This window comes from Pteronotus mesoamericanus, unplaced genomic scaffold (assembly GCF_021234165.1).
Source record: "Pteronotus mesoamericanus isolate MK-2021 breed Mesoamerican mustached bat unplaced genomic scaffold, CSHL_Meso_final contig_1193, whole genome shotgun sequence".
Lineage (NCBI taxonomy): Eukaryota > Metazoa > Chordata > Mammalia > Chiroptera > Mormoopidae > Pteronotus > Pteronotus mesoamericanus.
Genome location: NW_026555039.1, coordinates 1,696,269 through 1,720,347, shown reverse-complemented (window position 1 = coordinate 1,720,347; position 24,079 = coordinate 1,696,269). Strand labels below are relative to the sequence as shown.

The 24,079-nt window shown below is 63.0% G+C and overlaps 2 protein-coding genes across 3 annotated transcripts; one reads left to right on the top strand and one right to left on the bottom strand.

The window, feature by feature from the left end:
* Positions 1-5,617: 5,617 nt before the first annotated feature.
* On the top strand, positions 5,618-9,485 carry TPRG1L (tumor protein p63 regulated 1 like). Its single transcript, XM_054583981.1, has 5 exons — positions 5,618-5,925; positions 6,015-6,106; positions 6,211-6,387; positions 7,524-7,677; positions 8,340-9,485. The coding sequence occupies exons 1-5, from the start codon at positions 5,731-5,733 to the stop codon at positions 8,532-8,534; spliced, it is 813 nt and encodes a 270-aa protein (XP_054439956.1). The 5' UTR covers positions 5,618-5,730; the 3' UTR covers positions 8,535-9,485.
* A 622-nt stretch (positions 9,486-10,107) lies between these two features.
* WRAP73 (WD repeat containing, antisense to TP73) lies at positions 10,108-23,440 on the bottom strand. Of its 2 annotated transcripts, XM_054583960.1 has the most exons (12): positions 23,292-23,440; positions 19,803-19,955; positions 19,184-19,300; positions 15,896-15,968; positions 14,659-14,762; positions 13,945-14,031; positions 13,582-13,716; positions 13,406-13,483; positions 12,292-12,376; positions 11,227-11,352; positions 10,616-10,807; positions 10,108-10,449 (listed from the first exon to the last, which is right to left on the bottom strand). In XM_054583960.1, exons 1-12 carry the CDS (start codon positions 23,358-23,360, stop codon positions 10,307-10,309), a joined length of 1,362 nt encoding a protein of 453 aa, XP_054439935.1. In that variant the 5' UTR covers positions 23,361-23,440; the 3' UTR covers positions 10,108-10,306. The 2 variants fall into 2 exon arrangements, with proteins under 2 accessions (XP_054439935.1, XP_054439944.1); XM_054583969.1 differs by lacking the exon at positions 19,184-19,300.
* Positions 23,441-24,079: the final 639 nt, after the last annotated feature.

The window sequence follows — 24,079 nt, the reverse complement described above, 5'->3', positions numbered from 1 at the left end:
GCCCTCGCCGTCGCCTGCTCGTGGAGGGCGGGGCACCAAGTAGAAGCCAGAGCCTGAATAGTGCATCCCTCACTCAAAAGAAAGGCAAGCAGCCTGCAGGGGCGCCTCCCCCCTGCCCCCCCCCCTGCCTCCCCCAATCGCAGGCCGCAATGCGCAATGCGAGGGGGAAGGAGACAGGCTTTGCATTCCCAACAGGGAGGGCCCCTGCGACCTCCCTGGGAGGCAGGTTTTCTTCTCACCCAGCAACACGCTGGCCAATGGGAAACGTTGGCTCCCTGGCCTCCCCTGTCGCCCCTGGGTGCCCGGTCCCCTTCCTCTGTGCACACGGCCCCTCCCCTCAGTCTCCTGCCCTTGCCCGCAGCTGCTGCTGTCCCGCGCTTGTCCCGAGTGGCAACTCTCGGCTGTTCCCGCGCACACCCATGCTTGCTGATAAGAATAGCTGGCTGTTTTGTTTTTACAATCAACGGTACGCACCCCACGCGGGCCAGGAAGAGAGCCCTGAGCAGCAGCAGGCGCCACACATGGGAGCCAGAAGTCGACAGCGGCCTGGCCGGCGGCTCTGCCGCCCTCTTTCTCGCTCCCATCACACGCCTGCCCCGGACCCGGAGGTAGCGCACAAGCCCGCTGGCGGTGCCTGGTGGCCTCTTGGGTCGCACGTGGAGGCTGGCTTGGTTCGGAGCCTCGCGCAGGTGGCTATGAGAACACGTGTCCCTTCCACATCTGGCAAACCGCCACGCTAGCTTGCGTGAAAGGCATTTTTTAAAAGATACTGCTTTTCAATGTTTTTGCCTTATTCTCTGCTGGAAGTAATAAATAGCCTTGGCCGAGGGACTGCTTACGTGGGGAGGAGGAAGCACCGCCGCCAGCTTGGGCCGTCGTTGCCAAAGCCCCCCCGCCCCCCCCCCCGCCCTCCCACAGCCAGGCCACTGCGGCTGCGAGGTCCGGGTCGCACCCCAGAGTGGAGCGCGGGAGAGAGAGGGCCGCACAGGCAGGTCGGCACAGCCTCCTGCAGCCCCCTGACCCGACACTGGGCCGCACTCCTGGCCCGAGCAGGGCTGATGACCAAGGCGTGTTCAGGGCCTCAGACCAGAGGGCCTCCTGCCTGTGGGGCCGCGGCCCAGGGGTCTGCCCCGTCCAGAGAGGGAGGGAGCCCCTCCAGCTTCCCCACATGGCCCCCAGCATCACTCTGGCTGAGCCGCAGCCAGCACAGCCGCCCGATCCACAAGGCACCGTCCAGCCTGGACGCGGGCCTGGGGCCTGCTGAGCCCGCGGCCAGCTCCGCCAAGGCAGCGGGAGCCGGGCCGAGAGGCAGCTTCTTCGGAAGGCGGGCTCGCTCGCAGGCCCTGCGGACGGGAGGAAGCCGCAGGCCGCACCTTACCCTGCAGCCCCGGGGGCTGCCCCAGCACCGCCCCAGCCCCCCGCTGCTCTGGGGGTCCTGCTTGGCAGGGGCGGGGCCCTCCGGGCCCCCACTCCACTTCCATCAGAGACATATGTCCAAGGGGGGACCCACTGATTCTGTAAGACGCTGGCACCTGGGCGGGAGAGGAGGCGGCCCGCCTCCCCTGAGACTTCGGTCGTCCTGGGGAGGGGAGGGCAAGGGCTGCCTCTCGGGCTCGAGCTCGCCCGGCTCGGCCGCCCCGCCGCGGCTCGGTGTGGGCAACCCTGCCACCTGCTGGCGGCAGTGGGAACAGCCTTTCAAAAGCGTCAGGAAAGAAGCGCCCAAAAGGCAGGGGCCCAGCTCCAGAGGACCCCACAAGTCACAGCCCTCGCCCCTCCCGCAGGACCAACGTGCGCATGTGCAGAGGGTCCTGGTTTGCACGGGCGGTACCATCTGTTCCAGGAGAACGGTGTCCCCAAAAGACACACCCAAGACCTGCCCCCTGGCGCCCAAACATGTGAATGTGAGTGAAAGACTATGTGGAAATGGGGTCTTTGCAGGTGTAAGGAGGTGAGGTGAGGGCACTGGGGTGGGTCACATCCACCACGACTGGTGTCCCCGTGAGAGGAGACAGCGGCACGGGGAGGGGACAGCCACGGGGCCCTGGAGGCGGAGGCTAGGGGTGCGGCCGCGAGCGCAGGGACACCAGGTCTGCTGGCCACCCCAGAGGCGGGAGGGGCCAGAGCAGAGTTCCCCTGACAGGTTGCAGAGGGAGCGCGGCCCTGGGGACACCGCTGGGGGGCCTCGGACTCCTGGCCCCCAGACTGAGACAGAAAGTCCCTGCTGCTTTAAGCCCCCAGGGCTGGTGCTTGGGCGGTGGCAGCCCTGGGGAACCTGAGCGCCACCCAACCACCAAGCACCTAATACCGGCCCGTCAGGCCCCGCGCCGTTTCTCGAGGTCCCGGACCCCCCTGGTCAGCATCCTCACCGCCAGGCCCCCTCCTGTCAGCTCCCTGGGACCGCGGGGCCCCGTCTCACTGATCCTGGGTGGCGCCCGCTCGGAGGGTCCCCGGGGAGCCAGGAGGGCCTCTCCTCGCTCCTGTCCCCATGCCCCAGCAGCACCCGGTGCCCCCGCCTCCGTCCACCCCACCAGGCCCGTGCGCTGTGCGTGTTAGCACGCCCCAGTCTCATGTCTGGGAAGCGTGAAGGCTTCCCTTCATGCTTTCTAGATAAAGAGAAGAGTGGGCAGGTTAATGGCACTCCGTGTGGGCCGGGTCTCAGGGGCTGGCTGGGCCTTGAAAACACCCCACACTGCTGCCACTTGCAGGAAGCCCCTCCTGCTGCCTTCCCTGACAGGCGGAAGCTGCCCTCTCTTCAGCCTGCCGGCTTCAGCCTGCCTCCCTGAACTCCCCTCCCGCCAGCCCTCACGGAGGAGGCCCGATGCCAGGAAGCCCTGCTGTCAAAGGAGACAGCTGTTGCTCCCTTGTCCTCACATCTGAGCACGTATGAGAACACCGTGCCGGTGAAAGTGTGACAAGCGGCAAGGGTGTCAGGTGAGGACGAGACTCCCCTCTGCCAGCCCCTCCCAGAGCCACCGCACGGGGAAGCGGGGGTGGGGGCTGAAGCACAGGCTCTGGACTTCCCGAGGCCCTAGCTGGGGAGAGCAGGACCCGCGAAACAGCGTTGGTCTGACCAAGATAGCATGAAGTCATAAAACAAAGCGGAGTCGCTGTGTCGACTTAAGACTGCTGCTGGTCAGCCGTGACACTTCGGTTCAAGAGGGGAACTACCTAAGTCATAGCAGACACATCTGGCAAGGAGACACACCTAAAATACCTGCACACGGGATCAGAACAGCTGCGTCTGCGGAGCAGGGCCACCCATAGATGGGCTCCTGGGCAAGTTCCCCACTTGGCATCAGGAAACCAAGACATTTATCAAAAAGACCCAGAAGGGTGGAGCCCACCACTCCCAAGGTATAACCGAGGCGGGCTCCAGACCACTGCGGACATAGCGAGCTCCAAGCCCCAGGGCGCTGCTCCACGCCACGCTGCTCTCCCTTGGCGTCGGCCGCCGGAGGCTCTGCCCTGCTGGACGGGGGACCTCGCCTGCCCCGCTGCCCGCCTGGCTCCAGGGACACTTCTTGCAAGGCGCTGACGACTCCCTTGCCCACTGCGCTGTCTCCCGGACCTGCAGACCGAGACTCTGGGACTGGGGTTCGCTATCCCCCACCGACTGCATTGTTTGTGTTACGCTCCTCTTCGGTTGTCAGGCTGTGAGTAGGACATAAACGCATGCTGGCGCTCTACTTGGAGTGACCCTGCAGTCAGTAAGAGCTGAGTGCGTAGCGTGGTTGCTGCACGCGGCTCGTTCACTCCTCGGAGCTGGGCTTCCCTGTGGGCAGCGCGCTGAGCCGTGGCCCGGCTGACTTATATGAAAAACTGTATCACGAACCTATGCTTGTGGCACTAGCTCTCTGTTGGTCTGTGACCTTTGCGGGGACAGCCACCGTGAGACTATTTCCTGCTCGGCAGAAGCGGGTCGTACTGCCGCCTGTGCACGCATGTTGGGAGCAAAGGCAATATTTGCAACACACCCCGCACTTAGAGGCTCGATGAACAGCATGAGTGTCAGCGGACGCTGAGAGGCTTCTCACGTGGGCCGGGGCGGTGCGGGGGGGGGGGTGCTGAGTGTCACAGCTGTGAACTCAGTTGACCCTCCCGGCACCCACTGGGAGTAGAAACTATTATTATCTCCATGCACCAGGAAAGGAAACCGAGGCACAGAAAGCCTGTGTCCAAGTCCACGTGGACAGAGCGGAGCAGCCAGGATTCAGGCTCAGGCGGCCACACTCTCGAGCCCATGTGCTCAGCTGCCCGCCCTGATGGGCCCCTGGTTCTGCTCCGAGCCGCTCTGGACTGAAGGGAGACTCAGGAGAGGGTCAGCAGGCACCAGGGACTGGGCAGAGCAGACTTGGCCGAGGGCTCTCGTGGCCGAGGAGGTGCCCCCAGTCCACAGAAGGGGCAGCAGCTGTCCCCACCCTGCCTCCGCAGGTCACAGGGGCTAGATGCACTTTGCTCCCTATGCTTGCACACTAGCTGAGCACCCTTTAATGGTTGTTTTGTTTTGTTTTAAGGAAGGAGCCAACATATTTCCACATCTGTGGCGTTGCCATGCCCCCTTTGCCAATGCGGACATCCACGTAAAGCAGGGAGTGGCCGGCCGGGGCCTGCTGTCTGGGAGGGAGGTCCTGGCAGCGGGAGGCTGCGAGGGCCCTTGAATTGTGCACTAGCCAGGAGGGACTTCCACGATCAGCGATCAGCGGAGCTGCGCCTGCCCTGCGGGCGGGGTGTGTCACCGCGACCATCAACACCTGCTTCTTCAGCTAAAGCCTGTCCACAATAGTGCACTCACAGACCTGGGCTGCTGTGACATTTAAGGAACGATGGAAGCGTCATCGATCCCCAAGTGTCGATCCCACGCGAGGAAGGAGTTCCATGGAGTCCTCCTAACAAACAGGGCACACACGCGCACTTACAGCGGAGCGAGCGGGACACGCGCAGCAAACTGTTACGCGAAAAAGCAAAGAACGTGGCCGCGAATCGCGCTGAACGGCGGCAACGCGGCCCGGGGCGGTAGCCGGGCGTCGCAGGGTGGACACGGTGGCAGGAGCAGAGGCGGGCAGCCGTCCGAAGTGACCAGTTGGGTGGCGGCCACAGCGCGCTCACGGACAGCTGTCAACCGCCCGCTCACATGGCCAGGAGCTGAGGGACCCAAGTCGGGGCGGCGGACGCCGGGGCAGCACTCGCTCCGGGTGGGGAGGTCATGCCCGGAAGGACAGGTGTGATTTTAGTGCCCCCTCGCCCCACCCAGCGTGGACGAATCCTCGTTCGGCCCTTGATGCGGTGACATCGGCCGCGTCCGTGGCGGCTTCCCCGGGCAGGAGGTTGTGACCTGGGCCTGGAAGTCAGTGGCATCCGGGAGGTCCGTTTGCTGGGAAGGGGCGTCGGGATCCTGGCGCCCCCTCCCTGTCTCCCTAGCCACTGGCCTCGGCCCCGCCCCTCTCCCCCTCGTAAACAGGAAGCTAGAGTGTGCGTCCGGCGTGAGAGGGGCGGGAGCGATTGTGAACGGCGGCGGGCCGGACCAGTCACGGAAGGCGGTTGGCAAAGAGCCAATCGTGAGGGCTGGCGGGGGCGGAGTCCGAGGCGGGTCTGGTGAGCCGGAGCCAATCGCGGCGGCCGGCGGAGCGCCGGGTGTAGGGCAGGCCCGAGCAGGGCTAGGCCTAGGGCCTGAGGGGCGTCGGCGGCGGCGGCCGGCTCGGGTCCTGGTCCGAGTGCGCGGAGGGCGCGACGATGCTGCAGCTGCGAGACTCGGTGGACTCGGCGGGCACGAGCCCCACGGCGCTGCTGGCGGCTGGCGAGGAGGTCGGGACCGGCGGCAGCGCGGGCGGCGTGCGGCCCGGCACGCCGCTGCGACAGACGCTGTGGCCGCTCAACATCCACGACCCCACGCGCCGCGCCCGCGTCAAGGAATACTTCGTGTTCCGGGTGAGGCCGGGGCCGGCCCGGGGACGGGGCTGGGGGCGGGGAGGGGGAGCGGGGACGGAGAGTGAGCCCAGCCCTGTGCCCGCGCGCAGCCCGGCACCATCGAGCAGGCGGTGGACGAGATCCGCGTCGTGGTCCGGCCCGTGGAGGACGGCGACATCCAGGGGGTGTGGCTGCTGACCGAGTAAGCGGGGCGCGTCCTGGGTGGGGGGGCCCGGCCCCGCTCGCGCCCGCGCGCTCCCGCCCTCGGGGACGGAAGGGCGAAGGTGACGCACCTGGGTGCCGCAGGGTTGATCACTGGAACAACGAGAAGGAGCGCCTGGTGCTCATCACCGACCAGTCGCTGCTCATCTGCAAGTACGACTTCATCAGCCTGCAGTGCCAGCAGGTGGTCCGTGTCGCCCTCAGCGCCGTGGACACTATCTCCTGTGGCGAGTTCCAGTTCCCCCCAAAATCGCTCAACAAGTAAGTCTGGTGAGGAGAGGGCCCAGCGCCAGGGTCTTGCAATCAGCGCTTTTAACCAGCCCCTTCCCCCTCTTCCCCCTCTTCCCCCGCCTGCCCCCACCCCCCACCGTTGTCTTGCGTCTGCCCTTATGTGGAAACCTAAAAGCCTCGCCTCCAAAATCAATAGCTGCTCAGAATAGAAGCTAGTGACTTTGGGCAGCCGATGCATTAAAAGGAATTCTGGCACAAAAACAGCTTTTAGGCTTGTAGGCAAGGGAAGCCAACGTGCACTGAAGTGGATCCCACATGGAGAGTCTCCTGTGAGGACCCAACAGCTCTCTGGCCAGGACTCTGTGGGTCATGTCAGTTCGGCTCTGCTGATTTATGTATTTTATGTGTTTCATTGATGAAAAGGCTTTATGTGGTTCCCAGATTTTTTTGTTAGGCTAGAAAAGCAGTCTTCCACTGCACATCAGCTACGGGTCCCCTTGGTGCGACCCCAGCCCCAGGAAGCACACTTTGAGGGGCTTGTGCCGGTGTGCGCGATGCTCGGGACCCAGAGAGAAGTGGGTCAGGCGTGTCCTCGGGGTTCTGCGGAGGCCGCTGCGAAGCAAAGCGTGCTTGGCTTTTAAAAGAACACAGCAGCGTACCGTTTTAATCTACAGACGTCACTGAAGGTTAAGGAAATCGGACACCTTCCCGGGGCTGACCCTCCTGCTTTAGGGGGTTTTCCGGACTTTGGGAACCGGGGCACTGGCACAGCGCGCCCACTTGCACAGCGTGAGGGCGGGCCCAGGCGCCGAGGTCTGGAGCGGGAGCCCGGGAGGCGAGGGGGAGCTGCACCGTGAGCCAGGTCCAGCTACACACACGTGCTGTCTGTGCAGCAGACCCCTCGACGTGTGTTCCCGTTGCCTGTTAAATTTCGGTAATTGTGTAAAGTTTAGCGTAACCGAACCAACATATTTAGTGTCTCATGTTTAAAAGCACTCGAAACAGCTCGTCCTATGGGGGCTGGCTCTCAGCCACGGGTCTTTTCTGTTGTGAATGTCACAGGTCACCACGGCCTGGCTTTTCCACGCCCCAGCCCATCGCTGAGCAGGCTGCGCGGGCGCCGAGCGTGGCCTGCCGGGTGAAGTCCAGTTCGTTTTCTCTAACAGGCGAGAAGGCGTGGGGATTCGAATCCAGTGGGACAAGCAGAGCCGTGCCTCCTTCATAGACAGGTGGAACCCCTGGTCCACCAGCGTGCCCTACACCACGTTCGTCGAACATCCGATGGCCGGTGCAGACGAGAAGACAGCCTCTCTGTGCCAAGTAAGACAGCCCGCGACAGCAGCACCGCCCTGCTGCCAGGGAGATGTCCTGGGCCTGTGCTGCCCTGTATGGTGGCCGCGTGAGGCCGCCGGGCACTTGCAGTGGCTAGTGAAACAGGAAATAAGCTTTTAGTGTTTAATAATTTCAGTTTGCTTGCGTTTAAATAGCCCCATGTGGCTAGTCGCTCCTTGTCAGCATAGTTTCATAGTGTCGCCCTATGGCCATCATGTCTTGGAGAAGAGCCCGGGGTCCTGGGGTGGGGCAGCTGGGCCTGGCCTGTGTGAGGGCCCGGCAGCCCGTGTGCTCGCCATGGGAGGAGGCCTTGGGGCCAGCGGGGAGAGCAGAGTCTGGGCCCGGTGGCAGGGGCCCCGTTAGCCGGCTGGACACCTGGCCGCTCCCTGGCCCAGTGGTGCCGGTGGTGCCAAAAGTCAGGGAGTGGGCTGTGGCGAGGCCACTCAGGCCAGGGCTCCAAGTGCTGGCTGTCGTCCAGCGCAGGCGCGCACAGGGGGAGACCCGACGCTCCCGGAGAGCCCCGCTGACGGGGCAGCCGAGGGCCACTGGGATGGGGCTTCAAACCCCTCACCCAGGGCAGGGCTGGCAGGCTGGGCGGGGGTTTTCCTTTCATGGGTCACTCTGATCAGCTGTGTTTTCTCTTTTTAAAGTTGGAGAGCTTCAAATCTCTGCTGATCCAGGCTGTCAAAAAAGCCCAAAAAGAGAGTCCTTTGCTGGGACAAGCCAACACTGTGCTGGTCCTGGAGCAGCCCCTCCTCATTGAGACCTACGTGGGGCTGATGTCCTTCATCAACAACGAGGCCAAGCTGGGTTATTCCATGACCAGAGGCAAGATAGGCTTCTAGAGGCTGCACTCGGGAGCCTCCGGAGAGGGCCGGGCGGCAGTGGGCTCGGGCTGCCGCCTGCGGACCAGCTCCTGCCCACGCCAGGGTCAGGGCCGTTGCCCTCTCGAGGTCTGCGCGCGACTGGAACACAGCCTGGTGACGTGTGTACTTCGGCGGGTGTGCACACTTGGTCCTGAGCCACAGGCAGACATGAAATGACCTGGCTGCCCCTGTGGCGGCTGCCCTTCTGCCTCTGGAACGTCAGCTGTCATCTTTCTCCTGCAGCGTCTCCTTTGGGTGTCTCTCCTCTCCCCCCTCCCCTCGCATGTTAATAAACCTCGTGTGATTGCGGTAGAGTGTCCCTACTGGCCCTGAGCCTGCGGTCGTCACCCGGGAGGGGCCCCGCCCCAGTCCCCACAGTCACAAATGGGTTCACCCCTGGGGTCGAGCATTGTACTTGGAAATGTAATCCCGTTTCGAAACACAAAAGCAGCCAGCAGCCTCGCCAGCTCCTGAATGAACAGTCGCTCTTGTGTGAGTGAGTGCTGATCTGAAGTCCCACTTTTCCCCAAGTTAAGCCTATGTTAACGCTTTCGGCACCTTTCCCGGGCCCGAAAGGTTCGGAGAAGATCGTTTTAAGACCATTCACTGATTTGGGAAAGTCACCTTCATAGCTCTTGGCCCACATGAGCTCGGACGGCTGACATTCTAAGTCCGAATGGTGGTTGGCATTGAAGGAACTGCCTCAGTACGTCAAGGATGCGCGCCTTGAACAAAGGACTGTTAGTTCTCACAAAGCAGCTCCTGCCCTCACCACGCCTGGCCCCATGCCCAGGGAGCACGTCCCCGTGGGGACCGCAGGCTGCCGCCCCTGCATTGGCCACTGTCTGCTGCCTGGGTGGGACTCTGTCGGTCGGCCTCCAGGGCTGGCTCGCGACCCTCCCCCACCCCCCGCCTGGCGCAGCTGTGACTGGCTGGCGTGGGGCTGGAGGGCCACCCAGCGCCAGGCCAGTGCCGATCCTTTGCTTCGGTCCCCTTGTGACGTTTAGAACTGGCTGGGGCCCCTTTCTGAAGTTATTAAAATAGATGCAAAAACCAAGAAAGCTGCCTCTTCCCACAGTGCGTTCTGAAGCTTGAGCTGTTTGTGTCCTCACTTTGGGAGCCTGTCACCTGTTGTCCAGCACAGGGACAAGGGCTCCAAGGAGTCCTCACCGGGCTGGCTTCTCCCAGAGCCCCCGTGGCTCTATCAGGACATGGGGCCCTGACCCACCGCCCCTGCTCCTCACCCTGGAGGCCCGTCGGACACCTTTGAGCCGGCAGCCAGGACGGAGACACCCCCCCCCCCCGGGAAGCCCACCCAGCAGGTCAGGGCCGACCCGGCGGGTCCCCTGGTGCAGACACCCTCGGGGGCCCGCCACCCTCCTCCTGACACCGGCAGTGACGGAGTGGGAGCTCACAGTGGGGGTGGCCTCCTGTATGGGGAACCGGCTGCAGGGGGCTCAGCTCTTTGCCCCCAGGCAGTGAACCAAACCCTTAGCGCCAGTCGAGAACACCTGGCCGAGACCCAGACCTTTCAAGAAAACCAGCATCAGCCTTTGTATGAATTAACAAGTGTTTAAATAACCAAAATTACAACTTTAGACCATACCTATTTACAAGAATGCTTTGCTATAGGAAAAAAAGCAAACCACCTCCTGTGGCCCACGGCAGCTGCAGAACTGCCCCGGGGAGGCCGGCGCCCCCTCAGGCCGGCACAGTGCGCCCGCCCCCGCCCCCGCGGCTCCTGCCCTGCCCTATGCGCGGCTGCCCTGTGTCCCGGGAGCTGTGCCGCCCTCGCCCTCCATCTCCAGGAAACACAGGCAGAAATGGTCCTTGCCGAGGAGGGCCAGCGAGTCCCCGTTCGAGTGCCAGCACAAAGAGAGCACCTGGAAGTCACCTGCAGGGGAACGGGGCCCACAGGCTGAGCGCGGGGGCCCGGGTCCTGGGGGAGCACAGCCCAGACCTGTGGGTGCCGGGACAGGGTGCAGGGGCCCAGCCAGAGCCCCAGACCGCCTGCAGCTGGGCAGTCTCTGCCCTCCGTGGACCCGCGGAGCCGTGCTTACCTTCCCCGGGCACCTGCACGGACACGCAGCCGGCCGGCGACCACAGGTACACTTTGCTGCCCCCCGTGCATACGGCCAGGCGGGGCTGCTGCGGGTCCCACTGGAAGGCTCGCACGGGGCCCAGCTGCTCCAGCACCGCAAACAGCCTCAGCTTCCGCACGTCCCAGATCCACACAGCATTTGGGATGTTGTCTGAGGAAGGCGCGGATGGGCGCGTGGTCCATCACTCCCCCCATGGCCTGGGTCAGCCCCGCCCCAGTGTGGACGCTGACACCCACGGGCTGCCACCGAGAACACAGGGCGCTGTGTCCACACTGGCCCCGGGGCCGCCTGAGTCTGTACTGGGGCCGGTGGGTTTTTTAATACAGTCTTTAAAAACGTGCCAGCCCTTGTTACGTGAAGAGGCCACGGCTGGGACCCCGGCTCCTCCTCCAGGCGGCAGACAGAGCAAGTGGGGGGTGGAGGGTGCCGGGCAGAGCGGCTGCCAAGCCCTGCTCCCCGGGGAGCACCTGTGGGAGGAGGTGGGGAGGCCGAGGCCCGGGAGCCTGCTAGCGGGCGCCCGAGCACAGGGGGCCGAGGGGACACTGCCGCACGTGGGCCGCAGCGCTCACCGTTCCTCGTGGCCAGGAAGCAACTGTCGGGACTGAAGGCCAGCGCGCCGACGCCGATCTTCGGGTTCGCCCTGTCAGCAGCAGGCTTCAGAGTCTGCAGGGACACGGGCACCGCGGCGATCTCGTCTAGAAGCGAACAGGGAAACCCGCCACAGCCCTGACTCAGCACAGCGCAAGCCCCCCTGAGACGCCCCGCCCCGCGCCCATGCCCGCCGGCGAGTCTCTGGCCCTGCTCCCTCGGTTCAGGCGGAGGAAAAGGCCGGTGGACCTTGAAAGCATCGGGGCAAACTATCATCAAAACGAAGGCCTGACCGGAAGCAGGCTGCGGTGCTGGCAGGCGCCCGGGAAGCCCTCGCCTCGGCCGGCCGCGGCGGCCCCCGCACCACGGCACTTCCCGTCCTCCTGCCCCTTCCAGCATCGTAGCTTAGACTTCACAGCCATAGAAAAAGCGTGCGGAACACGAACGTTTAGAGAAGTGAAAACACCACGTGCTATCACAGGGTCATCCACTGTGACAAACGTCCCTTCTAGGGGCGCCGGCAGCAGGAAGTCCGTGCACGTGGGCTGCGGGGGAATCTGCACGGCGCCGCCTAGAACGGCCCCGGGAGTCCGCGCTGAGCGAGGAGAGCGTCGTGGGCCAGAGGCAGCCGGGCGGCGACCATGAAACCTGGAGCTCGCTCCCCGGGCCAGGGCCACCCTGGGCGGGCTTGCCGGGCCCATGGCTGTGCCTTCGCTTCCCCTTAAACAAACGCCCATGTCACCAGTGAGCGCGCACAGCAGGGGCAGGACACAGTGTGGCTCTGCAGCCAGGCCGGGCCCTCCCCCAGTCACCTCCTAACCCTGCGGCTCATCCAAGGGACTATATCCTCAAAGGAGGCCCTCAGCCTGCTGGCCGCCAGATTTGGGTTTTTAGAGCTGCTATTTCGTCAACAAAAGCCATGCCCAGGCGGTGAAGGCGTCGCGGTCGGGGACGCTGGCTGTGCAGCATCCCCGGAAAGGGGACGAGGGCCTATGATGTGCACGTGGGCAGAGACCCCTTTCTCACAGAACAGGAAACAGGCTCACATTTGCTCTCGGCGGCCCTGGGAGGAGGGCAGGCAGGGCGGCCCAGCGACCCCCGGGGGCTCTTCTCAGCTTCCTTATACACCACCTGGAAGACAGAGACACGTGGACAAGGCGGTGACCGCCGGCCTGAACACAGGGCGCTGCCACTGCAGTCCAAGCGGGGCACGGGGACACCACCCCAGGCAGGCTTCTCGGTGCAGGTTCCACCCGCGAGCCTCGTCCGAAGAGCGGAGGCGACAGCAGGCCGGGGGCCGCACGTTCACAGGCCGGTGAGCCAAAAAAGCCCGCCTTTCCGCGGGGACAGAGACAGGCTCAGGGAACGCGGGGGCCTGGGGCCCGACAGGCCGAGGCCGAATGCCCAGGAGCAATGCCCTCTGAGCCTGTGGGAAGCGCCACCCGCCAGACACACCGAGTCCGCAGAGGCCGCACGCACTGCTCCGACCTCACTTCCCCCACTCGGCTGCGGCCCCCGACCTCACAGTGTCCCCGCGCCCGCCAGCTCCTGCCTCCTTGCCCACCTGCCCTTGCTCTTACTCAGCTCTCCCATCCCTGGGCACGCTCCCCGAGGCCGGAGCTCCTGCCCACGTCCCCTGCTGTCCCCAGGCACCTGCCACAGATGCACACTCACCTCAGGACCTCTGTACTCGCTGTTCCCACTGCCTGACACCCTGCTCCCAGATCCCACACCACTTCCCGCTCACGCGTGCCCTCGCTTGCCCCGGGGAGACCCCCCAGCTCTCCTAGCCCTCGCCCCCCCAACTACAGGGCGGGGTCTGGTCCGCTCTCTCCGACTGTGACCCAGGGCACAGCACCTGGCCTGGCTGTGGCCACGCAGCACCGGCCGGCAGGAGGCCCGGACAGCGTGCGGGAGCACATCTGAGAGGCGCCACCGGGTGGGGGGGCGGGGGGGCGGGGGTAGGGTGCCACTTCGCATCTTGTGGGAACGCGGACAGGAAAAACAAGGGACACTGGCTGCATGTGTCATGTGCAACGTTCCAGTCGCTTCAGTCTACAGAGGCAGAAGCTCCTGCATCAGCACAGATAATGTCACGTGGGGAAGCACTTCCTCCCTCCCCCCCAAACACGGCTCACACAGAAACGGGACTCGACTTACCACTCTGGAGTCGCTGACGGCTGCGGGGTGCCCGAGCTCGGCAAGCACTGTCCAGGTCACGTGGTTGAGAACGCGCACCTGAGGGGAGCGTGGTGAGGCAGGCCGGGGGCAGGGGATGGCCCACGCCACCCCCCGAGCCCGCCCGCGGGGCTCGCCGCGGCGGGCGCCCCTCCCACCTTCCCGTCGTAGCTGCCGACCGCCAGGAACTGGCTGCTGGGGCTCCAGGCCACCGCCTTGACGCCCAGGGACCACTCGTAAGCACAGTACGCCGCCAGCCGCCGGCCGTCCAGGGAGTAGAGCAGGACCTTGTACTGCAGGCAGGACGCGGCGGCTGTGAGCCGGGGTCCGGCTGAGCTGGGATGCAGCGAGCGCGACGCGAGGCAGGCGCCCCCCGCGGCTCGGGCACGCGGGGCGCCACCCCGACGGAGGTTGGACGGACGAGCCAAGCGGTGAGAGACTTGGGGACAGGGGTGATGGGGCTGTCATGGCACCGCGGCTCCAGGAGGCGCCGGACAGACGCAGGCAAGGGCCCCTCCTACCTCCAAGCAGGTGTCCCATGCCGCCAGCACGCAGCCGTTGGGGGCCCACTCGATGCCGGCGAGGTCCTGGGTGTCCGTGTCAAAGTGCTGCCACAGGGAAGAGGGAGACTCGGCTCAAACCAGGAAGTGCCGGCCTGACAGACTCACGTCTGTTGTGCGACTGATGCTTTGAACCCAAACAGGATGCAATGTCCTTATAGAGAAATGGACAAAGAAGGCACACGTGTCTGTCCCTCCCAGCTGTTGTGCGCCTGAGCGTCAGGCGGCCCCGGGGGCGGCACTCGGCCCGGCGGGCGCCGTGCACCGTGCACGACTCCTTCGCGCGCGCCGCTCTCCCTGGCCGCTCCTCTGCCGGCATTCCAGAGGCTTCTGTGTCTCAGCCCCGCCTGTGCCCGCACTGCCCGCAGCTGCAGGCCCCTCCAAGCCCAGCCCGCGGCACCCGGGGAGCCTTGACCAGCGTGGGCACCCGGGCCGAAGTCAGGCCCACCCTCTCTCCGATGAAGCAACCCACGCCAGGAGGCAGAGAAAGCAAGGGGGGCACGGAGCTCTGGGCGCCCGCCTCGCCCGTGGGTGTTGCTTGAAGCCCCAGGCGGCGTGTGAGGTCAGTCGCATGTTCCCACAGGACCCCGGAGGGCCCCAAGGGCTTGAGGCACAGACACCACCGCTCCCTGCCCACCAGGCAGGACCACTGTCCCCGGCGGGAGAGGCACTCACCCGCAGTAGCTGCCAGTCGCTGCAGACGAAGATGCTGACGAAGTCCTTGCAGTCCCGCCTCTCGGCCAAGGCCAGGTAGCGGCCGTCCCGGGAAAAGGCGATGCCTGCCAGGGAGAGGGAGGGCCTGGAATCAAGGAGCCAAACAGGAGACAAGCCAGGGCTCGTGTCTGAGGAGAAGAGGGAGCGGCACGGGCGGGCACCGCGGCACGGGGGCCAGGGCAGTGACACCTGCCGGGGAGCCGAGAGGCGGGGTCGCCCCCTCCAACGACCGCGGACCGCTACTGCAAAACACAGCGCCGCGCGGGCCGCCCCGTTTTCAGAAATTACAGGACGCTCGGCTGGTTGGGCGTCTCCTGCTCCCACACCCCGGTTTTCACCCCCGACCCCGACCATTTGGAAGGAGACTGGCGGCGCTGCTCTGGGGGTGTCGAGCTGTGCTTTCCCGGTCTGTGCTCCCCACAGTCTCCCACACGTGGGGACCGCACGCCCGAGTCACGGGAGGGTCGTTTCCACACAGGAGGCACACACGCCTCCCGCCGAGACGCTCCCGTTCGAACTATGGAAGTGAATGACACATGTACAACCACACGCCGCTCACACACAGCCTCCAGAAGGCTGACGGCAACAGGAAAAGCAGGGAAACCACGCCAATGACGTTGCGCTTCCCGTTTATGAAATGGAGACACTTCACTGTGGCCTCGTGATTTGCGTGGTGGGCCCTGCCTGAGCTGCCCCTTCTCCCTGGTGGCTCAGAGGACACCTGTCACTCATCTCTCCTCTAGGACGTCCAGAGAGCACGGGTCACTGTTTCCCTCAACAGAGATCCCAGCTTTGGTCAACAGAAGATGGAGGGATTTCCGGCTCAGCACTCAGGGCCAGAGACGGGCCCCCAGTGGATGTGAGCTGGGAGGGGCTGGGACACCGGCCCATAGCGGGCAGGGGAATTATGCGCCAATCCCTTGTCTTGGGTGCACGTTAAACACCACCCTCTTTAGTCACTGAGATTTGTTTTAAAAGGGGGATCCTCGTCTCCTAGAGAAACGTGGAAACACTTGCAGACGGAACATCAGGATCTGGAATGTGCTACAGAAGAACCCGGGGGCCCGGGGACTTGGGCCCAACCGGCTGTGGGCGACACAGCACCGAGGCTGCGTGTGAAATTCCCCACGGGGGAAAAGCCCACGAACCGGAGACGCCGCCCCCGGACTGGATTCCGACTGTTCTCTGCCGGACTCACCCTGCTGACAGGCCTTGGGATACTTGATGTAGGAGACGGACTTTGTGCACAAGGACCAGACAGTGATCCGCAGCTGTCGGGGCAAAGGGGCGAGAGGAAGGAAACGGCACACGGTCAGGTTCTCAGAGAAACCGGGCGGCGGGCGGCCTGCAGGGCAGCGAGCCACTCCACGGGGGCTCTCCTCGGGGGGGCCGCGGGGCCCAACCCCACGTCGCTGCAGCCAAGCCAGCGTCGACTCCACGCGCTCCGGAGCGTTTTCACTGTGCAACAAGACTACTGGAGCCCCGGCTGACATGGCTCAGTGGATTGAGCACTGGCCTGAGAACCAAAGAGTTGCCGTTTGGATTCCCGGTCGGGGCACAGGCCTGGGTTGCAGGCCAGGTCTCCAGTAGGGGGTGCGAGAGAGGCAGCCACACATGGATGTTTTCCTCTTTCTCCCTCCCTTTCCCTAAAAGTAAATAAATAAAATCTTAAAAAAAATTACTTGAGCAACACGAAGTAAAAATAACATGTAAATGTATAACGTACGTGCATTTCAGTTCACACTTTCTAAGTAATCATTTTCACACCACGGTAACCGTAAACAGCTGTCAGCCTGAGAAGCCTGTTATCCAGGGCAGACGGGACTCTGGCTGGGCCGCCCTGGTCCTCCCAGGGCAGCGGCGCGGCGGCCCAGCCCGAGGCAGGAGGGTGCGTCTGGCAGCCACAGGGACACCGCCCCCGCCGCCACAGACCCACCGCGTGGTCACCACCCACCCTCCCGCACCCCCCTGCGGCCCCGCAGGCCATCACAGAAGGGACGGACAGACAGCCCGTTGGGGCCGGAATGGACACCTGTGTGTCGGGGACAGGCGTGGGCCCTGGCGTTTCACCCACCGCCCTCCGGCGGCCGCGCGCCTGCGGCACCTGCGGCACCTGCGGCACGCCCAGCGGAGCCCCGTTCTCAACACGGTCTGTGCAAACGCTGGGTCGTGCCCACACGCGCACCCTGTGTTGCCTGAGAGATGCACGACTGATCGCACGGACACCCGTGTGAAAGGGCTGTTGGGTCGAGAACCGAAAGGTGGGCAGCCGAGACACCGTTCTGTGAACACGTGGTCTAGAACCACACCGGCCACGCCAGGAGCCATGTGAGGACCGAGGACGGACTGGCCTGTGGGTCTGCTGGCCGCCCACCCCGGGTCCCGATGCAGCTGAAAGCACATAGCTGGCCTTGCCGGGGACCGCGCAGCCGCTGTTTCTGATAGGTCTCCCCGTGCCCTCCCGTCGGGCGTGACCGCGAAGTGACTGCGCACAGCTGCTGTGCCAGGTGTCCAGGGGAGGCCCCCCAGCTGCGCCACAGGAGGCACCGTGCGGGGGGTGGCCACGATGGCCCATGATGCGGGACAGTGACAAGGCCGTACTACAGGCCCAGCTGCGGGCAGTGGGGCGCAGGGCGAAGGGCCGCTTTCGGTTGGGTGTGCGCAGTGGTGGAATGAGGGCAGGGCCTCCGAGGAAACCCGATGCCAGGGCACTGCCTGCGCATGGTGCCTCCGCTCTCATGTGGGCGGGGAGGGGACTGACTCCGTCCTCCCCGCATCAGGCCTTCTTACAAAAGAATCAGAAGTCTGATGTCACCGCTGCTCCTTCCCAGCTCGTGCGGCATCGGGGAGGAGGCCTGGAAACACCGCTGCTGCCGCATGGCCCCGAGGGCCCGCACTCACTCGGCCGACCTGCCTGGGGCGGGGGGGGGGCTCCCCAAGGCCACCAGGTGTGATGAGGAGAGGTGACAATTCTCGCCCGACAGACCCGGCACACAGGGTCCACCGGTGACGCTGCCCGTCCTCAGCGCCACCGGGTCTGCTGGCCTCTGTCTAGGCTTCCCGGTCCGCACGCCCTGCAGGTGTGACACCTGGAAAACTCCACCCCTGAGACAGTGGGGTTCCAGCTGCGGGGCCCCAGGTGGACGCAGAGCATACCCGCCAGCGACACACCTGTCAGACACTTTACGGCAGGGAAAATGCACAGCTCTAAGAGCCTGATGCTTACCCTTCCTCCCCCGTCAAAAAGTTAAAAAAAATTATGACTGTTTGTAAACTTGAACAAATTAACAGGAAGAAAAGAGGCGCCAGCTCTGTTGGCATCCACAGCATGACCGGAGAAGCGGGCTCCCACGAGGACAGGCCCACGCCACATCGGGGGGATGGGGACGCGGTGGCCTGGGGTGGGCAGCAGGCACCGGGGCCTCAGCGCTGTCCAGAGCCCCTGCCGACAGGCAGACTCCCCATGCAAATGAGGTGGTTCTGCTCGCAGAGCGTGAAGCTCACCCTGGGGCCATGACCCCCGTCCTCGGGTCCGCACCACCCAGTCTCGCCTGCCGCTCCGCTCGCCCAAGGGTGAGTTTTTTGGGGGGCCATGGCCATGTTCCACCTTGGTTATGCTGCAGTTTCTTTTCTTTTTAAAAAAAGATCTTTTAATTAATTAATTTTATTTTTAGACAGAAGGCGGGGGAGAGAGGAACATCCATGTGTGGTTGCTTCTCGCATGTCCCCCCTCGCATCCAGCCTCGCCCTCCAACCACCCATCAGCAACCACTAGGTCTCACGCACCGAGGGCTGAGTGGAGACCACGTGAGGCCACAGAGCCACCTGCAGCCGCTCACACGCCCACCCCCCGCGGCTGGACACAGGACCCGTGCTGGGGGTGCACCGCTCGGGGCCCCCTGGGAATCGCTGTGCCCACCCCCTGCATGTTCTCCCCAGCGGAGCCTGCAGCCCAGGCCCCAACCGCACGCTGGGCTCAGGCCCAGAGGCTGGGGGCCTAACGGCCGCCTCAGGAAAACATGTGGACGGGACCCGTGCACGTGTCTGTACTTAAAGACCCATGCGGACACCGAGGGCCCCACCCAACGCCTCACACGGGAGCTGCATGCGTCGCCAGGACCCGCCGTCGGGCCCCGCGCTCAGAGCCCCACGCGAGCCCACGGTCCCGTGAGCGCCAGCGCCTGAGGAACAGCCAGCGATGCACTGCTGACGCCCCCAGACTAGCAAGTTGCAAGTTCGTTCACAGCGGAGCACACTCGCTGCTGGTAAATTACAGGAACTGTTTAAATCCTTAGAATGTAATTTAGTATTTTTTAGAAATCTCTCCTTCTCCTTTAAAACGGGACAGAAAGACCGTAACCGACCTGACGGGCCCAGTGCGCTCTGCCAGCTTCCCCAGGACCGCCCCCTTCCAGGCTCCCGGACCTCAGGGCTGGGGGACACGCAGCCACCCCCGGGACGCGGGAGGGGCCGCGGGGTCACTCACATGGAACTCGGTGGTGTTGAGGACGTGGCGCCCGTCCGGGCTCCAGCAGGAGGCCACCAGCCCCGCAGCCCCCTCGTCGATCCTGCAGTGCCACTCGGGCTGCTCCAGGGACCACACCTGCGCTCGCGGAACAGAGAGGGGGTGCGACTTGCGGCTCCGCCGGGGCAGCGGCCCGGCCGGGACGCAACCGGAGTCCAGCGCTGAGGGGCGCCGGCCATTCCACGGTCTCTCACGCCGATGGCCGGTGCCAACGGCACCGCGCAAGTCACCAAATGGCTCGGAGGTCCTTTGGTTGTCGTTTTAAAAGGGGTCTTCCCTTCGCCACCCCTAAAGCCTCAGCTAGTTAAGTCCCCAAACACAATGTCACGTCTCAGTGCTGCCCAAACGTGCGCCGTGCCCAAGCTGTCGACTGGATTTGCAAACACTTCCTGTTGCTGACTCATATTTGGTTACAGATGAAGAATATTGAAGTGTTCTCTCATTCTGAAAGCACTTAAGCTAGGAGAGAACTACTACCACTCTCAGAGGAAGCTGTCTCTGAGGGGCCCTGCCCAGCCCCCAGCGGCGTCCCTGCGCCGGCCCCTCTCTCTGTCCATCCGCCCGCCCGCCCGCAGCGTACCTGCACCAGCCCCCGCCTGTACATGGCGCACAAGAGGAAGAGGGAGTCGGCCGACCACTCAACATGTTGGATCTGGTCCAGGCACGTGTAGAGCTGAAGGATCTGAAGGCTGTTCGCATCCCGGACCACTAGGCGGTACTGGACGCAGGAGGCCTGGGCAGGGGGAAGAAGCCGTAAGAAGGGAGCTGGCGGAGTCTGCACGCCCCCGGCCCCGTTCGCAACTCTGCCTCCCGCCTCTCTGATGCGCCTTCTATCTAGGTGTTTACTGTCAATTTTACGGCCCACTCTGAAAATTAGTTAATAAAAAGATAAAGTTGAAATTACAAACTAGATGTTAAAGCTGTTATACTTCAGCATGAAGTATTATTTTAAAACTCTACTTAAGTAATTTCCTGCTCCTTTCTTAATTTTGTGTTAAAACTAACACAAGCAGGCAACGCGCAGGAGGAAAGCTCTCCCGGGGCCCGGCCGGCCTGGTCTTGCCGCTCAGACGGTTCACAGGGAGCAGGGCTCGAGGCCTCGCCACTGCTGGTGGGAACGACTACAGGAATGGCGGTTCTCTTTTTTTTTAAATTTTATTTATTTATTTTTAGAGAAAGGGAAAGTGAGGAAGAGAGGGAAACATCAAGGTGTGGCTGCCTCTCACACGCCCCCTACTGGGGACCTGGGCCTGCAACCCAGGCCTGTGCCCTGATTGGGAGGGAATCGAACCGGAGACCCTTTGCTTCACAGGCCGGCACTCAGTCCACTTGAGTCACACCAGCCGCGGCCAGCGGTTCCCTTTTGTACAAAGCCTACTCGGAGCCAAACCAAGAGAAAGTTAAAATGTGTGTATTACATTCTACAAATGGAAAGACGCGTCATAAATGCTCATTTACCTCCTGAGGCATGATAGAAAATCTAGTTGGTCCCTGCGCCCAGGCCCTGCCCCAGCAAGCCTGGACTCCCGTAACTCCCTGGTGACAGGAGCACCTTTTGCTCTATGAGGGGCCTCCGGGCTCCCAGGTGGCTCCTGGTTGAGGGCTGGTCCTGAGAAGGACCAAGCCCTTAGAAGCTGGGGCCCTGCAGCCCTGTCCCTCACCCCCTCGGGAAGGGAGCGGGGCTGAGAATGGAGTCAATGACCGATCACGCCGACTCGAGAAAATCTCCCTAAAAACCCCAGGATGTGGGGTTCAGAGAGCGTCGGGGGGCGAACACATCCTCATGGGGCTGGCGGGGTGGGCCATGGCGAGGCGCCCGACTCCACAGGGACAGAAGCTCCGCACTCGGGACCCTCCGACCTCCCCCGAAGTTTTCCTTCCTCAGGCCAGGCACCTGTGTCCTTCACCACTTTCTGCAACAGAGCGGCAACGTGAGTCGGTGTTTCCCTGAGTTCTGGGCGCTGCTGCAGCGAAGCAATTGAACCTGAGGGCGGGGGGCTGTGAGAACCCCTGTCTGTAGCCAGGTCGGACGGTCCCTGTAGGTGACCTGGGCACCTGCTACTTGTGACAGCACAGCATCGGAAGGGGGTGGGCTGGTGGGCTGGGCCCTAGCCTGCGGGGTCTGCCACTCTCCTGGAAGACGGTGTCCGAATGCAGCGGAGCGGAACGGAGCAGTGGGCCGGCCAGCGGGCGCCGCAGAAACTGCTGGGTGGGGAAGGCCCCGCCCCCCCACGTTTGGTGACCAGAGGCGGTGTGAGCATGGCCAGCATGGGTGGCCGTGTGGCAGTGAGGAGGCGCCTGGGGGCTTCCTCGCACGCGTGAGCTGCCTCCTAGCGCTGACTATAGACATGCTCGCATCCCTCCGGCTTCCGAAAGACAGTTTCTCTCTGTCTGTGTCCACGTCCATCTCTACGCAAATAGGTTCTGTCTGAACACACTCGTCTGCTGACTGTAGGTTGCAGGTCAGTGTGAAGTCAAGAACTGCTTTCTAAATGTTAAGTTACTTCATTCCTGTACTTATCAAGGTTACACTGGATGACTGGTTTGTGTTCTATGAACCCCCATTAAGAGGAGAGCCACCGGAGTTTTCCAGGGAAAGAGGGAGGGAGCCCATTACAGATTGGAACGAGTGTGTGCCACGTGCTGCTTTTCTCACACTGGAGCTTCCGACACTGTGTCAGTTACAAGGAATTCCCTATCGATGGAATATTCGTACCAAAACTTGGAAAAACGGTATCAGATCTGTGCAAGATACTAAAATTGGCAGCATGGACCTACCTTCTCCGGCAGGTAAGACAGAACCTGAAGGGCAGGATTCCACTAACATGACCATCAAGTGTCTCACGATACTTTGATCAGAGAGTAAAAATCAAAAAAATACCAAAATTAAGCACAGAAATATAATTTTTCTGTTTATAATTCACTGGAATTTCCACAAATGATTTTTTAAAAAACTATCTTATGGAGGGGCACTTTGAAAAATGTACCAAGGTGTTCGGAGTGACACTTTTTTATATTTTTACACAAGGATATTTTTATTCATTTGAGAGAGGAAGGGGGAAGTTAGAGAAAAACATCGATCGGTTGCCTCCTGTTCACACCCCAACGGGGGCTCGAACCCGTAACCCAGGCATGTGCCCTGAGCAGGAATCGAACCCTCAGCCTTTTGGTGCACAGAACAGCACTCCAACCAACAGAGCCAATGGCCACTGCGTGCCATTTGAGCTAAAAACACACTTTGTGTTGTAGCTGAGTGCTATCGTACATGGTTTTAAATGCTACCTCCACAAAGAACGTAAACCTGTAACTTGGGAGTTCTATTTTCAAGGACCTACACAAGAACACACGGAAGTGTCAGTCGAGAGGGGAGGAATGAAGCCAAGAACACCATTGATAAGGCAGGGTTATTTTTCTTGAAGGCTTTGCAACGGCAGTTACCTCCCGCCCACCACGCGGCCACACCCCTGGGCTCGGCGGACAGGCTCCGGTCTAATCCGAATATTTCAAAACGTGAGTGCGGCGCCCAGGGCAGCCCCGCGAGGTCGGCCCACTCTGCCCGTGGAATGAACAGCCCAAGCCCCGCAACGCAGACAACTCGCTCCACCTGGGCGCGCAACGCCGGTCTGTCTGTTAAGCCAGTTATTGGGCACGTAGCAGAGACCGCGGCGAGGCCTGGGAACGGTGTCAAAAGTCGGCTGCCCCGCGGTCCCGGTTCACAGCCGACAGAAGTGCGTCTTGGCCGACTCGCGACAAAGTAACGACGATGACAAGCAGACGTCTCCTGAGTCCTCCAACGTGTCATGGCAGCACTGCTTTCCTCTGCCTTCGACCGATGGAAGTCCGGGGGCTGCGCTCAGGGCACCGATCGACCTGGGCTACTGCCTGGGTCCCCTGCCCAGCTCTCCCGTCTGCGGCGCAGGACCGGGGCTCGGGCCTGCCCCCGCGGACCCCCACGCTGCCTCCTCCCCCAGCCCCGCGGCCGCCTCCGCTCCCCGACTCGGGGTCCCCGCCACCCGGCGCGGACACGCGCCCCCCGCGCGGCTGCGGCTCCGGCCCCGCGGCCGCTCACCAGGTACTTGCCGTCCGGGGAGAACTTGCAGAGCTGGCTGGAGAGCTTGAAGACCTCCGAGAAGTTCATGGCGACCGCGACGACCCCGCGCCGGACCCCGCGCCGAAGAGCCCTCGGGGTCCGCGGCAACCGCCAGCGCCGCGCCCGGAAGTGACGGACGGCGGGAAGCACGCCGCAGCCTATCAGGGCCGGGGCATCCCGCGTGGCATTATGGGGCTTGTAGTTCGCTCTCGAGGCGCCGCCCCGCTCTTGGCGACCAAGGATTTCCGCGGTGCGCCCCTCCAGCCAGCGTCGCCACGTAAAATGCAGGATGTGCGCTTATATTTCAGATAAGCAACGAATCATTTTTAGTATAAATATGCTCCCAAATACTGCATGGGACGTACTTATACTAAAAAATCACCCGCTTATTTGAAATTACAACTTTAACTGGGCATCCCATGTGCTGTGTATTTCTATTTATATATGTATTTATACTTCCCGTGAAATACGTTGGTGCGTAAATACACTGACATAAAAACATGCATTTGCATGTACATATATAACACTGTATTGTTTGTACATCTATTTTGTACATGGTGTATAAACTTTTCTTTTTTCTTTGTTGGCTCAATCGGGCTACCCCGCTGGCGCTCGGGTTCTGCCCAGATCTGGGGAGAGCGAATCTGGCGCCGACCTGGCAGGGAGGGCGCCTGGACCGCACGCCCCGGGCGGCTGGTCTGTCGCGCGCGCGCGCTCTGAGCTGGGACAGCGCCGCCCTCCGCGGGGCCGGACGCGGCAAGCTCCTG

Excerpts from the sequence above, each read along its gene's own strand:
- TPRG1L (XM_054583981.1), top strand. The coding sequence starts at position 5,731 with ATGCTGCAGCTGCGAGACTCGGTGGACTCGGCGGGCACGAGCCCCACG. Across the intron at positions 6,107-6,210 it reads GGGGTGTGGCTGCTGACCGA|GGTTGATCACTGGAACAACG; the intron begins GTAAGCGGGGCG and ends TGGGTGCCGCAG. Across the intron at positions 6,388-7,523 it reads CCCCCAAAATCGCTCAACAA|GCGAGAAGGCGTGGGGATTC; the intron begins GTAAGTCTGGTG and ends TTTCTCTAACAG.
- WRAP73 (XM_054583960.1), bottom strand. The coding sequence starts at position 23,360 with ATGAACTTCTCGGAGGTCTTCAAGCTCTCCAGCCAGCTCTGCAAGTTC. Across the intron at positions 11,353-12,291 it reads CAGGGCCGCCGAGAGCAAAT|ACGAGATCGCCGCGGTGCCC; the intron begins GTGAGCCTGTTT and ends GTTCGCTTCTAG. Across the intron at positions 10,450-10,615 it reads CGTGCAGGTGCCCGGGGAAG|GTGACTTCCAGGTGCTCTCT; the intron begins GTAAGCACGGCT and ends GTTCCCCTGCAG.